The 14,420-nt window shown below is 34.5% G+C and overlaps 1 protein-coding gene across 9 annotated transcripts in view; it reads right to left on the minus strand.

Moving 5' to 3' along the window:
• The window catches only part of Diaph2 (diaphanous related formin 2), an 826,282-nt gene that overhangs the window by 459,775 nt on the left and 352,087 nt on the right, over positions 1 to 14,420 (minus strand). For all 9 annotated transcript variants that reach the window (XR_013154694.1, XR_013154693.1, XR_013154690.1 and 6 more), the window contains 2 exons: positions 4,639 to 4,740; positions 1,486 to 1,580 (listed from right to left, as the gene is read on the minus strand). Coding sequence is in view for 2 of the 9 variants with exons in the window: in XM_077107725.1 (XP_076963840.1) it covers positions 1,486 to 1,580; positions 4,639 to 4,740 (197 nt within the window). In the remaining 7 variants the exon portion in view is untranslated. The remainder of the gene's footprint in view (positions 1 to 1,485; positions 1,581 to 4,638; positions 4,741 to 14,420) is intronic.

A 14,420-nucleotide genomic window follows, 5' to 3' on the forward strand; every position in this document is an offset into this window, starting at 1 on the left:
TGTGTGTTGGGGAGGGGCATGTCTGCGTAGTGTATTTATCTACATTGTTTCAACAAAGCTATTTCTTATGAAAATGTATCCCTTATAGAAGTAGGTGTATTGTAATAATAAGGAGCTTAAATATACTCATTAGCCCTCACTCCTATAGAAAATAATGTCTAAATTTAAAACAACAGCTGGTGGGCCATGTTGGCACACATCTGTATCCCCAGCAGCTCGGAAAGCTGAGGAAGGAGGATCACAGGTTCAAAGCCAGTCTCAGTAACACCCTAAGCAGCTTAGTGAGAACATTAGTGAGTCTCAAAATAAAGAAAAAGGGGTAGGGATGTGGCTCAGTGGTTAACCACCCCTAGTACCAATAGATAGATAGATAGATAGATAGATAGATAGATAGATAGATAGATAGATAAAAACACCTGAGGTAAACTGTTATGCAGGCCCACACACCCAAATAGAGAAATTTCCATACAAACATGGCTTGCTCAAACTATAAATGCAGGTTCTCTGAGATTTAGAGGGAGTGAGAGGGGTTTATGGCTAAATTGTTTAAGTTATGTAGCATAAACTACTTGATATCCTCTTGAAATAATAACAAACTGTATGGCTCAAAAACAGGACAACAACAACAAACAACACCACCCTGGGGTTGGAGGGAACATGTGTCTATGCCCTTGCACAAATATTTGAAGTACTTATTCCCAGAAATCAAACTAGAAAGGCCCAGATATGTCAAGAATTCTAATAATATGTTATATTTCCATACTATTTTATACTACAAAGCACTTTAGTTGGTTTAATTCTTACAAGGGCCTTATATTTTCAGATAAGGAAACAGATTTAGAAAGCTTTAACTTATCCAGAATAATATAATGACTTTCATGTCAAGATAGACCTTGTTTTGAATCCCTTGTCTACTACTCTGAATTAAGGAGCATTATGAAACTCAACAATTTCTCTAAGCCTCAGTTGCCTGTTTTGTAAAAGAAGGATAGCTGCTGATCTCGCAGAATTACTTGAGGATTCAATGAGATAATAAACACATAGAGCAATTGACATGATCCCCAAAATATGTAAGTTCCCAGCCCAATAAAAAGGTAACTCTACCACTTATCCATTGATTTTGAGCAAGCTATTTAACCTCTTGACTTTTTAGATTTTCATCCATAACATGCTAATAATAACTACTTAATGGGGCCAATGCGATGATAAAACACATGTAATTTCATGTACAATGAATGACAGAGAATGATATGCCTACATACACATATGCTTATATTTAAAATGATGTTTAGCTAATAAATGGCAGAGAGATTTAAAACCTAGGTCTTAAAGGGTAGGGGATAATTCCTCTTACTAATCAGTACAGGTATATACTTCTGATACTATTATTAAAACAGAAAATTATTCTGTTTCAACTCAATTGAGAAGATAGAAATCCAGAAATATCTGTGAAAATAAATTTTAAAAGGAAGATATTCAACTTACCTGAATTAAGGCCTCACTTAGCATGTCTTCATTAACCTCTAGAATGCTGTTTTTAATATCTTCATATGGCATGCGATATGATCCCAGGAAGATAGCTAAAATAAAAGTTGAATTTATTAACATTAGGACAGCAATAAATGTAAAATCCATAGGGTTTATATGCTTTCCATTTTATAGATTCAAAATATTAAAACTTCTGTCATCCATACCAATTTACAGAATTATGAACAATCAAAAGTTGTTTCCATTTAATAGATAAGTTTCTATACATCTAGGCAAAATGGTCTATTAACTTAGGCTCTAATGTTTATAGATCATGAATATTTACATACAAAATACAACTACTAAGAGCATTTTGTTTTTGTTTTTGTTTTTGTTTTGTTTTGTTTTGTTTTGTTTTTTGCAGGGGGGTGGTACCAGGGATTAAACTCAGCCACTGAGCCAAATCCCCACACCTATTTTCTATTTTATTTAGAGGCAGGATCTCCACTGAGTTGCTTTAGTGCCTCACTGTTGCTGAGGCTGGCTTTGAACTCACAATCCTCCTGCCTCAGTCTCCCAAGCTATTAGCATCACAGGCATGCACCACCATGCAGGGCTTAACAACACTCTTGACTGTATGCTTTAGGCAGGTTAAGTTGAGCTGATAAAATGACCCATAAAAACACAGTACTTTTCAGGAATGACAGTAAATTATCCATTTTTTTAAATCAAATCAATATTATACTATTCCCCACAACAGTTTTTTTTAATTTACATTCAATAAACCACAGTCTGAAAATAATACAAGCAAAGTTCCAGATATAAAAAATTTATAAATCTTAAGGTATGTACTGTTCTGAGACGTCCAATGACATTTTACAGTGTCACTTCAGTCTCACTGGTGATATAAATTATCCATTTCTCCAGTGTATCCAAAAAGTATATGCTACCTGCCCCTTCATCATTTAATAGTCTTCTTAGTTATAAGATCTACCATTATGTTATCACAGTGTTTATGTTCAAGTAACCCTTATTTTACTTAAAATTGGCCCCAAACTAAAAAAAATAGTGATTCTGACAATTTCAATTTGCCAAAGAGAAATTCTAAAGTGCTTCCTTTAGGGATCATCTTACAGAATCACTAAAAGAGTGAGCACGGACCAATAAGATATTTTTGGAGAAAGAAGGAAAAGCAGAGAGAGACCACATTCATATAACACTTATTTCAGATTGTTATAATTGTTTTATTTTATTATTATAGTTGAGATTTTACTGTGCCTAACTTATAGATTAAACTTTATAATAGGTACGTAATATATATGAACAAAAACGATAGCATATATGGGGTTCAGTATTATCAGTGGTTCTTGCTCCCATGGGAGATCTTGGAACATATCCCATGCAGAGAGGGAAGAACTACTGTACTTAGCAGTTATCCCACACAAGAAAAAATTTTAAGTGCCTGAGTCATCAAAGTACCCTGCATTCCCGCTGACACTCATGTGGTGTACTGTTAGTTGCTTTATGCATTAAGTCATTATTTCACGTGTCAACATTGACTGAATTACATAAATTTTATGTCATGTTGGAATAATTCAACAAATTATACCTAGAATAGCTTATAAATACTAAGAAAGTATTTTCTAACACATTCGATTTGATCTCCATTAAATATATTTTTCAAAGAATATAGATAGATGTGTTCTTATCACTAGAACCTAAGATTTTCTCTTTTTTAATCAATATTATGTTTTATAGGATTTATTTTTCATGAAATGGTCTATATGACTTTTTAGGTACTAAAAGAAAAATGAATCCTGTCTACGCAAATGATTACCTACACATAAAAAGCAAAGGAGATCTCCAAAATCTAAGTAAATAATTCTGACAGATGTCAACAAGCAATTGAGATCATATTGTATTTTTTTAAAAGTACTGAACATCAAATTTATAAAGAAAATGTATGATCAGGTAAGCAATGTACAAATTCAAAACAGCTATTAGTAAACTGCTTTTTTGACAGCTACATTCCTACTGACACAAGAATGATGAGTTGTTTATTTTAATCTGATTCTCTATAGCACATTCTTTAACAAAATAAATTCCCATGGTATTCTTTGAGCAATTAGAAATGCTTGATGTGTTGAAATTTCTCATGCATAGTGTTTTAGTACACTTGGAATCTCAACAGTCTACTATACTGACAAAAAATATTCTGAATTCAACACAGAGGGGAGTGTACAACAAAATAAAACTTAAAGGGCTACTTAAATGAAGATGAGTTTAACTGTCCATCTACTGTAGCAATGGCTGACAGGTTTGGTAAAGGTTTCAAGGTTCAGTAATCAGTCTGGGCTTTCTTACTCTTCATTTCTTCTTGTTTTTTGTCACCACTTTTGTCATTTCTTTGATGTACTGAGGATATAACCCAGGGCCCGGCACTTTCTAGGCAGGAACTCTACCACTGAACCATATCCCTAATTGTCAGTAACTTCTCTTAAAGTGCAACAGTTAAAATTTTAACTAGCTGGCCTCGCAATCACTCAAATGCAAAGGATAGCAGTAAAAGGATTTTTGCAGAATGGGAACAATGTGAATATTCAAAAATTATAAATGCCAGACTCAAGCAAAAGGGAAAAAAAAAACCTAATACTCTTTTTTTTTTCAGCTTTGCCTTGTTTGACAAGATTCACTAAGAAGATTTTATTAACAGTACTTTCCAGAACAAGGCTAAATTGTGATTTTTATTTATAGTGGTTAAGTGACAAAAAGGTAACCCAAATCATAATTACACAGAAGTTTGTTTCTTTTCCTTTTTTTTACTTTTATTTGTTTAGTACTTTCTTTTTATACCAGGGATTTATCCCAGGAGTGCTTAACCACTGAGCCACATCCCCAGCCCTTTCTGTTTTTATTTTGTACTTTGAGACAGTGTCTCACTAAATTGTTTAGGGCCTGGATAATTTGCAGAGGCTGGCTCTGAACTTAAGATCCTCCTGCAATCAGCCTCCAAAGTCTCTATGATTAAAGGTGTGTGCCACCATGTCCACCTACATAATTTTGTTTCCATCTATACTAATATTGTTCAAAAAATTTACAACTTTGTTTAAATACATTTGGCAACCCCTCACCATCACCACAACCACCCCCTAAGTGGAAGATACTACTTACACAGATTCTGAGCTGTTTTTGGATCCAAAACTCTTAATTCTTTCAGTTTCTTCTTTGCAGGTATACTCTTCTTTATTTCTGAAGGTTCTGTATTTTTTTGAACTGAAAGAAAAATGTTGATTCATAAACATTAATGGTACTAATCCAAGTACATGAAATAACATTAGTAAGGCATATTAACTACATTAATAAAACTCATTCTGAAATCAATAAATGTGTTTATTTCATTAGTTCAGGGAAGATTATAAACATAAAAATATAGACCTGTTTAGAGGTTTCCCTACAAATTAAATATCAGCACTTAAGCAGAAAAGATAAGCCAAATAGAAACAAAAATCAATTGCTGCTTCTTACCTAATGTGTAACATTAATTACTCCTTTACCAGATACCTACAGCACAATGTAATTAAATATATAATAAAATCTCACTAATTTGGACTAAGTGAGAAAAAAGGAAGATAAATATTTCTTCTAAAATATGCAATAATTTCTTTAGTTCAGTGAAAATGCTTTAAAGAACCTAAGGTAACTTAATTGATAAACTTAATTGATTCCAGCTGAGTCTACTTTGAAGAGTAGGTATAATTCAGGATGTTGTGGCACATGCCTGTAATCCTATTAACCAGCAAGGCTGAAACAGGGGGATTTCAAGTTCAAAATCAGCCTCATCAACTTAGCAAGAATCTGTCTCAAAAATAAATAAATAAAATAAAAACAATAGCATTGTGTGTGTGTGTGTGTGTGTGTATGTGTGTGTGTGTGTGTGTGTGTGTGTGTGTGTTTTGAACCTCAAAGTGATGGTCTTTTGATTAAGTTAGCCTTGTCTCCTTCCCCATTTTTTAAATACTGTTTGTTTTGTTTCAACAAAACGTTTTCTTTTGAATTCCTCAGGTCACATTTTAATTCAAATGGTCAAAGGGACTTAAAAAACTGAAAAACTATAAGGAGTAGTAATGCTAAGCAGTGGTTTTACCTATCCATAATCTCTGTCAGTACACCTTCCAAAGAAGCCAGAACAGAAAACAATGTAAAAACCTTACACGAATAAATAAAGAAGAAGTCAAATCCATAAACACTTCCTGTACAGAACCTCTTCAACTATCATTGTCCTAAAGTATTGGCATTTTACAGCTTCCATTATAAAAATAGTGTTGTGGTTAGTGGGACCATCAAATTATGTGATAAAAGTAAAAGGGACAATTTTTCTCAATCAAGTACACTGATAGGCATTTGTCCTCAAATGAGTGATGCTCAATTGTATAAGTGATTCCTAGGGCCATAATTGTGCTATTTCTTTGCACTGTTAAAAATATAACTTCAGGGCTGGAGGTGTAGATCCATGTTAGCTGAATTGCCTATCATGTAGGAAGCCCAGGGTTCAATCCCAAGTACTATGCAAAAACTAAAACAAATAAATAAAAAAAAAATTTAACTATGATCTAAAACTTGTGAAGGATACTACAAGTAACTTTTTTTCTCTTAGGGGAAAGTTACTAGTATAGTAAATTTTGGGGGAAAAAAATCTCAGCATGGCATTAAATGCATGAACGTATTGCAAGTCTATTAAGATTATCTTTGTTTGAATGGTGTAAAATACACACAACTAAGCAGAGAAACAAAAGACAAAATAAGTCACCTAAATAACTAAATTCTTAATAGTGCTAAGCTTTACCCAACTTAACCAATCTAAAAATGATATATAGTCTCAGGAGACTAGATAATAATTACACTGGAAAATTATCATTTTATAAGAGGTAGCAAATAGTTTCCATGCTAACTCAACACAAAGTCACTGCTATTACTCAAAGAATAACTGCATTTAATGTTATTTCTTTCAAAATCCACCACTAGGATTGGGGATATAGCTCAGTGGTAGAGCTTTTGGCTAGCCTGTGTTTAATCCACAGCATCACATACATAGATACATAAAATCAACTCAAGTGTTCCTCAAAGGATCACTCTAAGGGCACAGTGTCTCGCCTATGTGATCCTCACATTTTAGTTATTCTAATTTTCAAGCCACTCTCAGACACCCTAAGTTTCTTAAGACAACTGTATATGAAGAAATCACATTTCAACAGTCATTTCTTCTGTCTGAAAATATCTTAATCATATTGACATTACTGCTGGAAGCATTTGCAAATTTTAGAAGCCACAGAAATAGTGAAGAAAAGTATCCTAATTTCTTTATACACCTCAATCTCTAGTATGGGAGACTAAGTATTCAAGTACATATGAGATGATCATGCTATAGCATGAAGAGGATATTAAGAATGTTCAGTAAATAGACTCCTGGCTAACCCAGGCATAAATAATGCTCAATACATGACTTCATACTTAAGCATGTTTTCATTAAAATATAGTCTATCCTTTCCCCTTTTCAAATGATCAAATTGTTTAAAATTAGACTTTGTCATCCTAAATATAAATTGCCACAGTCTTGCTTTTGGAATCTTTTGGAATCCTTGTGTTATACAACTTGGCTTAAATTCTGGGTTCAAACAGGAATTCCATGAGTGAGAACTGCTGCTTTGAGAATCACTATAGTAAAAGCAAGCTTAAAATAGTTCTTTAACTAGACAAGCTTTCTAAAACAATCATGTTTTTACCATGATAAGTAGCTAATTGACTGGTGGCTATTATTGCCTTTGGCTTTTTGTTTTAAAAAGTATTCCTCCAGGGATCACAATCACAGAGTTAGATAGAGAGTTTAAAGAATAACAATGAAACATCAAATATCTTTATAGAATTGAAAACTTCATGTTAAAAATCGCCTGAATTCATAATACCCTCAAAATGTCATTTATAATAGAATGATTTTACTCTATGTACATTTCTAATGCTTACAAAACTTGAAATAAATGAATATAGTAATTCTATAATTAATTGAAATTACTTAGAATGGACTGAAGCCTTTTTAAAAAAAACTTTTAGTACAAAAATATCAAGAATTGGCTTTGTCATCAATTGTCCTAAGGTCCTGAGGTACTCAGCAATGCCTCCAGTCAAATGTGATCTCCCTGTGCAAATGAAAAAATATATTGAAACTAGGTTTGAATCCAATGGATCAAATTAATTCAAGTGCTTAAACTGGCACTTCTAATCGACAGAATAATAATGAAACATATAAAATAGTGTCTTGTAGGAAGATAATGTTGCTAATAATAAAGACATTTGTATTATTATTAAAGATATGTTAACATCAAGATACTCATTATCTAAGATAAAATACCCACTGAGTATTCTCATCTTTCCTTTAATGCATGGATTTTTATAAGCAATTGTACTATAAATTTATTCCTTTACAACTGAGGGATGTTCATCGACACAAATAAAATAAACATGGTTATATATGTTCCCAAACTAATTTAGGCAAATGTTGAGAAATCCCCTATCAAATTTTGCTATCCCACTGGATACACAGACCATATGACAAAAATGTTTATAATTTGTAGCAAATATTCTAAGTGAGTAACTGGATGTTTCACACAGTAATATATAACCATAAATTCTAATAAAATATGTATAATTAATTTATCTCAAAGTTCTAGTGAGATAGTTTGCTACAATCAGAATCAATATACACACTCACACTGCACAAAAAGTCTGCTCTAAGTGAATCAAGGACCTAGGCATTAGGTCAGAAACTCTGCTATTACTAGAAGAAAAAGTAGGCCCAATTCTCCAACATGTCTGCTTAAGAAACAATTTGCTAAATAAGACTCCTAAAGAACAGGAAATAAAATAAAAATAAAAAGAGTCCATAAATAGGATGATATCAAACTAAAAAGCTTCTATACAGCAAAGGAAACAATCAAGAACTTGAACAGAGATCCTACAGAATAGGAGAAAATCTTTAACACCAGTATCTCAGTTAAGGCATTAATTTCGAGGATACACCAAGTACTCAAAAAACTTAACACCAGAAAAATAACCCAATCAATAAATGGGCAAAGAAACTGAAGAAACACTTCACAGAAGTATATAAATGGTCAAAAAATATATGAAAAAATGTTCAAGACCTCTGGCAATTAGAAAAAAATGCAAATTAAAACTATATTGAGATTCCATCAAACTCCAATCAGAATGGCAGCTATTAAGAATACAAACAACAATATGTGTTGGTGAGTATGTGGGGAAAAGGGCACACACATACATTGCTGGTGGGAGTGGAAATTGGTGCAGCCAATATGGAAAGCAGTATGGAAATCCTTGGAAAACTGAGAATGAAACCACTATTTGACCTAGCTATCCCACTACTCAGTTTATACCCAAAGAACTTAAAAACAGCATACTACAGGGACACAGCCACATTAATGTTTAGCAGCAAAATTCACAATAGCTAAACTGTAGAGCCAACCTAGATGCCCTTCAGTATATTAATGGATAAAGAAAATGTGATGTACACACACACACACACACACACACACACACACACACACACAATGGAATAGTAGTCAGCATTAAAAGAGAATAAAATCATGGCATTTGCAGGTAAATAGATGGAGTTGGAGCATATCATGCTAAGTAAGCCAATACCAAAAACAAAACGTCAAATGTTTTCTCTCATTTAAAGATGCTGATTCATAATGAGGTTGGGACGGAGCATGGGAAGATTAGATGAATTCTAGATAGGGCAATGGGGTCAGAGGGGAAAGGAGAAGGCATGGGGGTAGGAAAGATGGTGGAATGTGATGGTCATCATTACCCTAAGTACATGTATGAAGACACCAATGGTGTGACTCAACTTTGGGTACAAAAAGACATATAAAAAATTGTGCTCTATATGCATAATATGAATTGTAATGCATAGTGCATGACAATTTTTATAAACTGTTAGTGTTGGAAATCCTGAGGATCAAGCCTAGATAGGTATCACAAACAATATGGAAGAGAATTACAAAAATGCAGGTAAATATTACTCAGTTTGGGAAAGAACTACAACTTTGGGTTAAATTGCGTGTAAGTCTATTTTGTGTAGAATAACAAGTTTGTTTGTCAAACCTTGAGAGGGAAAGCTGCTGTAATATGCATAAAACATTGCACTTCTGTCTCTTTTTACATGCTAAACATTGTAGCTATAAAACTTCCGCTTTCCCCTTTTTTTAGTGTACAGCTGTACACTAAGGTATCCTACAGAAAAGCAGGTCTCCTCCTGACACCTGCATAGTACCTAAAGCAATAGGAATGGCATTGTCAGGTATGTTCCTGAAGTTCAGAGCACATTAAACAAGACTAATGGCTCTAATGGTAGGAATCACACACACATACTTTGTAATGTTTTCCTAATTAAGGAACAAATCTTACTGGTTGTGGTTTATACAACCCACCCCCACACACACACACAAAATCAGGAAGCACATGTTACTGCAAATTAACATCTGCATAACTAATATACTTGTACACCTGTTCATTAAGCCAATTACTGAACACTGCTAAATGTCACCAGAACACTATGTTTAACAACGTGCATAGCTAACGTTGTATATTTTCAAATGGACCTCCATAGCTTAGCAAGTAATGTATACTTTGGAAGGTCCAATAAAGGTGTCTTAGGGTTCTAGGAACAAATTTTCCTTTTGTCAAGGGGCAATTTAAAAACCCAAACTGAGGTTTTGATTCTTACCTCAAACTAGTATTTAACAAACAAGTTTGCTGAAGTTCTTTCTGTAAACCTTTATCCTTCAACCTTGAGGAAGTGCCTATTCAAGATACATTCAGTCCTTTTACCACACGTTATCTCTTGATTTGTAAGTACCAAGTGACATTTTTCTGGCTATCCCATATACTCAGAACTCCCTGTTATACTAAATCTCATAATTCATGTCACAAATCAATGAGTCAAGTAATAAACTCCAAGAGGTTGGTGAATCAAATATGGAAAAATACTAGAAAAAGCATAAAGGAATAAAATACAATGCTAAAATCCAGTACCCTAGGCCAATGGGGCATTTCTTGTTGACGACATAAGTTGGGAACTCATTACACACAGGCTTTTCTGATATAATGTGATTAATCTTAGATGGGTACAAATCTTGCACACAATTTAGTCTTATGCAGAACACAGCAAACTTTGCTTAAAAAGACTCAGTGAAAAAACATTTGTAGCCAGGGTCTCACCTTGACAATGTAGGATCTTTAAGTGTTAGTTTCAGGGACATTTCAGCATGTCTAGAAGTCAGTTGTTGTGGTTTAGATATTAGGTGTCCTCCAAAAGTCCATGTGTGAAACAATGCAAAAAAGCTTAGAGGTGAAGTGACTGGGTTATGAGAACCTTAACCTAAGCAGTGAATTAATTCCCTGGTAGGGATTAACTGGGTGGTAACTCTATGTAGGTAGACTGTGGCTGGAAGAGGGGAGTCATTTGGGGTGTGCCTCTGGGGTATAAAGTTTGGCCCTGATGAGCCAGAGAGCCCTGGTGAGATTAACAAAGCTAAGTATCTCTTTGCTTCTTGGGGGGGATTTCCCGAGCAGCTTTCCTCTGTCATGGCCATCAGCTATGATGTTCTGCTTCACTTCAAGCACAGAACAAAGGAGTCAGCCACCTATGGATAGAAACCTCTGAAACTGTGAGCACCAAATTAACATTCATCTTCTAAAATTGTTCTTGTCAGGTCTTTTGGTCACAGTACTAGAAAAGCAGAAAAAATCAGAGTTGTAGATTTCACCAGAGATTTATTCAAATGGGACTACTGGGACTACTTTTCCTAACATAGGCTGCTTTGCTGATTCCTTTTCATTTCTTAGATATCTCTACTTCTATAACGAGCTTCTCAGATTTAGTACATCCAAAACTGAAGTCTGGATCTTACTCTCAAAATTGCTCCTTCATCTTAGTCTCCACAAATGGTGACACAATCATAATTATTAAAGCCAAAAAATATTGAGTCTTCACTGAGTCTTCTCTCACACAGTTCACATCCCACTCTTCAGCAAGCCCAGGATTTGATCACTTCTCTTCACCATCAAGTATGTCCTGGGGTATTTCAGTGGCCACATAACCGGTCTACACTATGACAGATCATCTTCATTCTATCTTGACAACTAGCTAATCAATGTTATTCCTCTGCTGAAAACCTTCCAATGGCTTCCTGTCTTATTCAGAGTAAAAGCTGAAACCTTTAAAAAAGTCTAGAGTGCCTTACTTTATTTCACACCCACTCCTTAGCTACTCTGACCTCATTTCCTACTACTTTTCTCTCATTTATTCTACTTCAGCCACATGCCTTCTTTTTTTTTTCAAATATTTCAAACCTCCTTTTTTAGAGAAGAGTCCTTGCACATGATGTTCTATCTTCCTCAGATTGTCTTTCACTTCTTTCAGATCTTTAGATCTTGTTCTATGCCATCTTCTCACAGAGATCTTTCTTGATGAGGCAATTAAATATTGTAATGCCTCCCTCTTGGCACTCCTTATTTCCTAGGCCTGCTTCACTTTTCCCCATAGCAATTATAGCTACCCAACATAACACAAGTCTATACTACTATTATAAGTATTATGCCTTACTTATTTGTATATTGTCTATGATGTAAGCTCAGTTAAAAACAAGGGATCTGTGAGTATTCTGTTTGTAACAGTGACTATCCTATACTAGTATGTATAATTATGCCTAGAAGAGAATCATTTTATACACACACACACACACACACACACACACACACCTGTTAGTGCAAAAAGACTTATGTAAAAGGCATAAGTATTAGTATTGTCAATAGCAAAAGAATATAAATGTTCATAAATCAGAGTCACAGTGAATAAACTGTGATACATTGGGCATTGTATATAATAGCAAAAAATCTGAAACACGTGAAAATCTTCTCCAAAAAGACAATTAAACTACGGAACATTTACTAAATGGACTACTCTGTTGCTATATCAATGACCAAGGCCATTCTATGTGAAATGATATGGGATGATCTTTAATAAATAATATCAAATAAAATAGAGTGCATAGACTGTGAAATATATGCTACCATTTATGCGGGAAAAAACAACAATATTTATACATACTAACTGGTGTATGCATAGTAGGTTTCTGATAGGATATAGTTGTTGTTCGAATGTGTTTCCAAATCTCATGTGTTGGAAATGTACCTACAAGCAACTGTGCTGAGTGGTGGGAACTTTAAGAGCTGATTAGCTCATAACGGCTCCACACTCACAAAGGGATTGCTAGGAATTGATTATAGACATGGGTTCCTGATCACAGGAATGGGTTTGTTATTAGTGTGAGTTTGATTCTCTCACACACACACACGACTGTTCATGGGAAGTGTGTATACATGATTGTGGCCTGTTTTGTCTCTTTCCTCTCTCCTGCATGCACACATGTTCTTGCCCTGCTGTCTTCTCTCATGGGATAAGACTACAAGGAAGACCTTGCCAAATACTGGCCCCTCAAACTTGGATTTTTCATCCTTCAGAACTATAAGAAATAAATTTTTTCTTTTGACATTATCCATACTCAGATATTCTATTGTAGCAGCAGAAAATGGACTAAGACAGATATGTAAGAAATTATTTCAAAGCTGTGGTTGCTTTGTTTTTAACATATGGTTTGGTATCCTTACTTGTCCAAACTGGAATTCTGTGTTTGGTAATCAGTAATCTCTGCAGGAGGTATGGGGTGTTCATTTTATCAGTCTCAGAGAAAAGTAAAGACAAGATAACAGAAATTGAGCAATGCTTTGAGATGCTTTCCATTCCTACTTAGTCCAGCCTTGTAAACCTGATGTTTGTATAACTTATGACCAAAGAACTTTAATGAGATGGTAGGAAGATATGTAAAGGATACAAGGACTCAGAGAAGTCTTTGGATTAAAAAAATGGTTGTGCAGAGTAGAAAAATATGCTCACAGAAAGCATAGGCATGATAAAGCCCAGGCCAAAGAATAATAGCTGAGTAATTCCCGATCATTTCCTCCCTACTCCTGACTCCCAGAATCAGCCAAGAGAACCTCTGAAAAGCAATAAAGCCAAAATCTAGGAGTAGGAGAAGTGAGTAATAAGGACCATGAAAAGGTAGTTATTAATAAGAAAGCAGCTGTGAGTTTTGAATTACAGAAAATTTAGATTATTTAAACCATGTGTGTACTGATACATGTTTCATAGGGGCATTATTAGAATACATGGGACACACATGTAATACTTCTAGTAACATAATATAAAAGTCACCAAACTTTTTTTTAAAGAGAGTGAGAGAGTGAGAGGAGAATTTTTTTAATATTTATTTTTTTAGTTTTTGGCGGACACAACATCTTTGTTTGTATGTGGTGCTGAGGATCGAACCCGAGCCGCACGCATGCCAGGCGAGCACGCTACCTCTTGAGCCACATCCCCAGCCCAACCAAACTTTATCTGTATAGGACCAGATAGCAAATATTTTAGGCTTTGTAAGACATGTAATTTCTATTGCAACAGCTCAACTCTGACATTTTAGTGTAAAGGCAGCCATTAACAAGAAGTATGAGTATGGCAGGCTTCCAATAACATCATGTTTACAAAAATATCTGGCTAGTTGGATTTGGCCTATTGGCTATAGTCTGTCAACCCCTGACATAGTAGGAACCTAGTATGTGTCTGGTCCCTTAGACCCTTCCTTTTGCAGCTAAGGTCAATTTATTCTTGTTTCTACTTTTGAACACATGAGAAATACTCAACACTTCCCATGTGAAATAGCATCTAGAAATGCCCTGCTGTAATTTTTGATTGGTAATTCTGATTTTCAAATAGCATTCACATAATCAAACACATTTATACTTCTCATGTTTCTTAAATGTGT

This window comes from Callospermophilus lateralis, chromosome X (assembly GCF_048772815.1).
Source record: "Callospermophilus lateralis isolate mCalLat2 chromosome X, mCalLat2.hap1, whole genome shotgun sequence".
Taxonomy (NCBI): Eukaryota; Metazoa; Chordata; class Mammalia; order Rodentia; family Sciuridae; genus Callospermophilus; species Callospermophilus lateralis.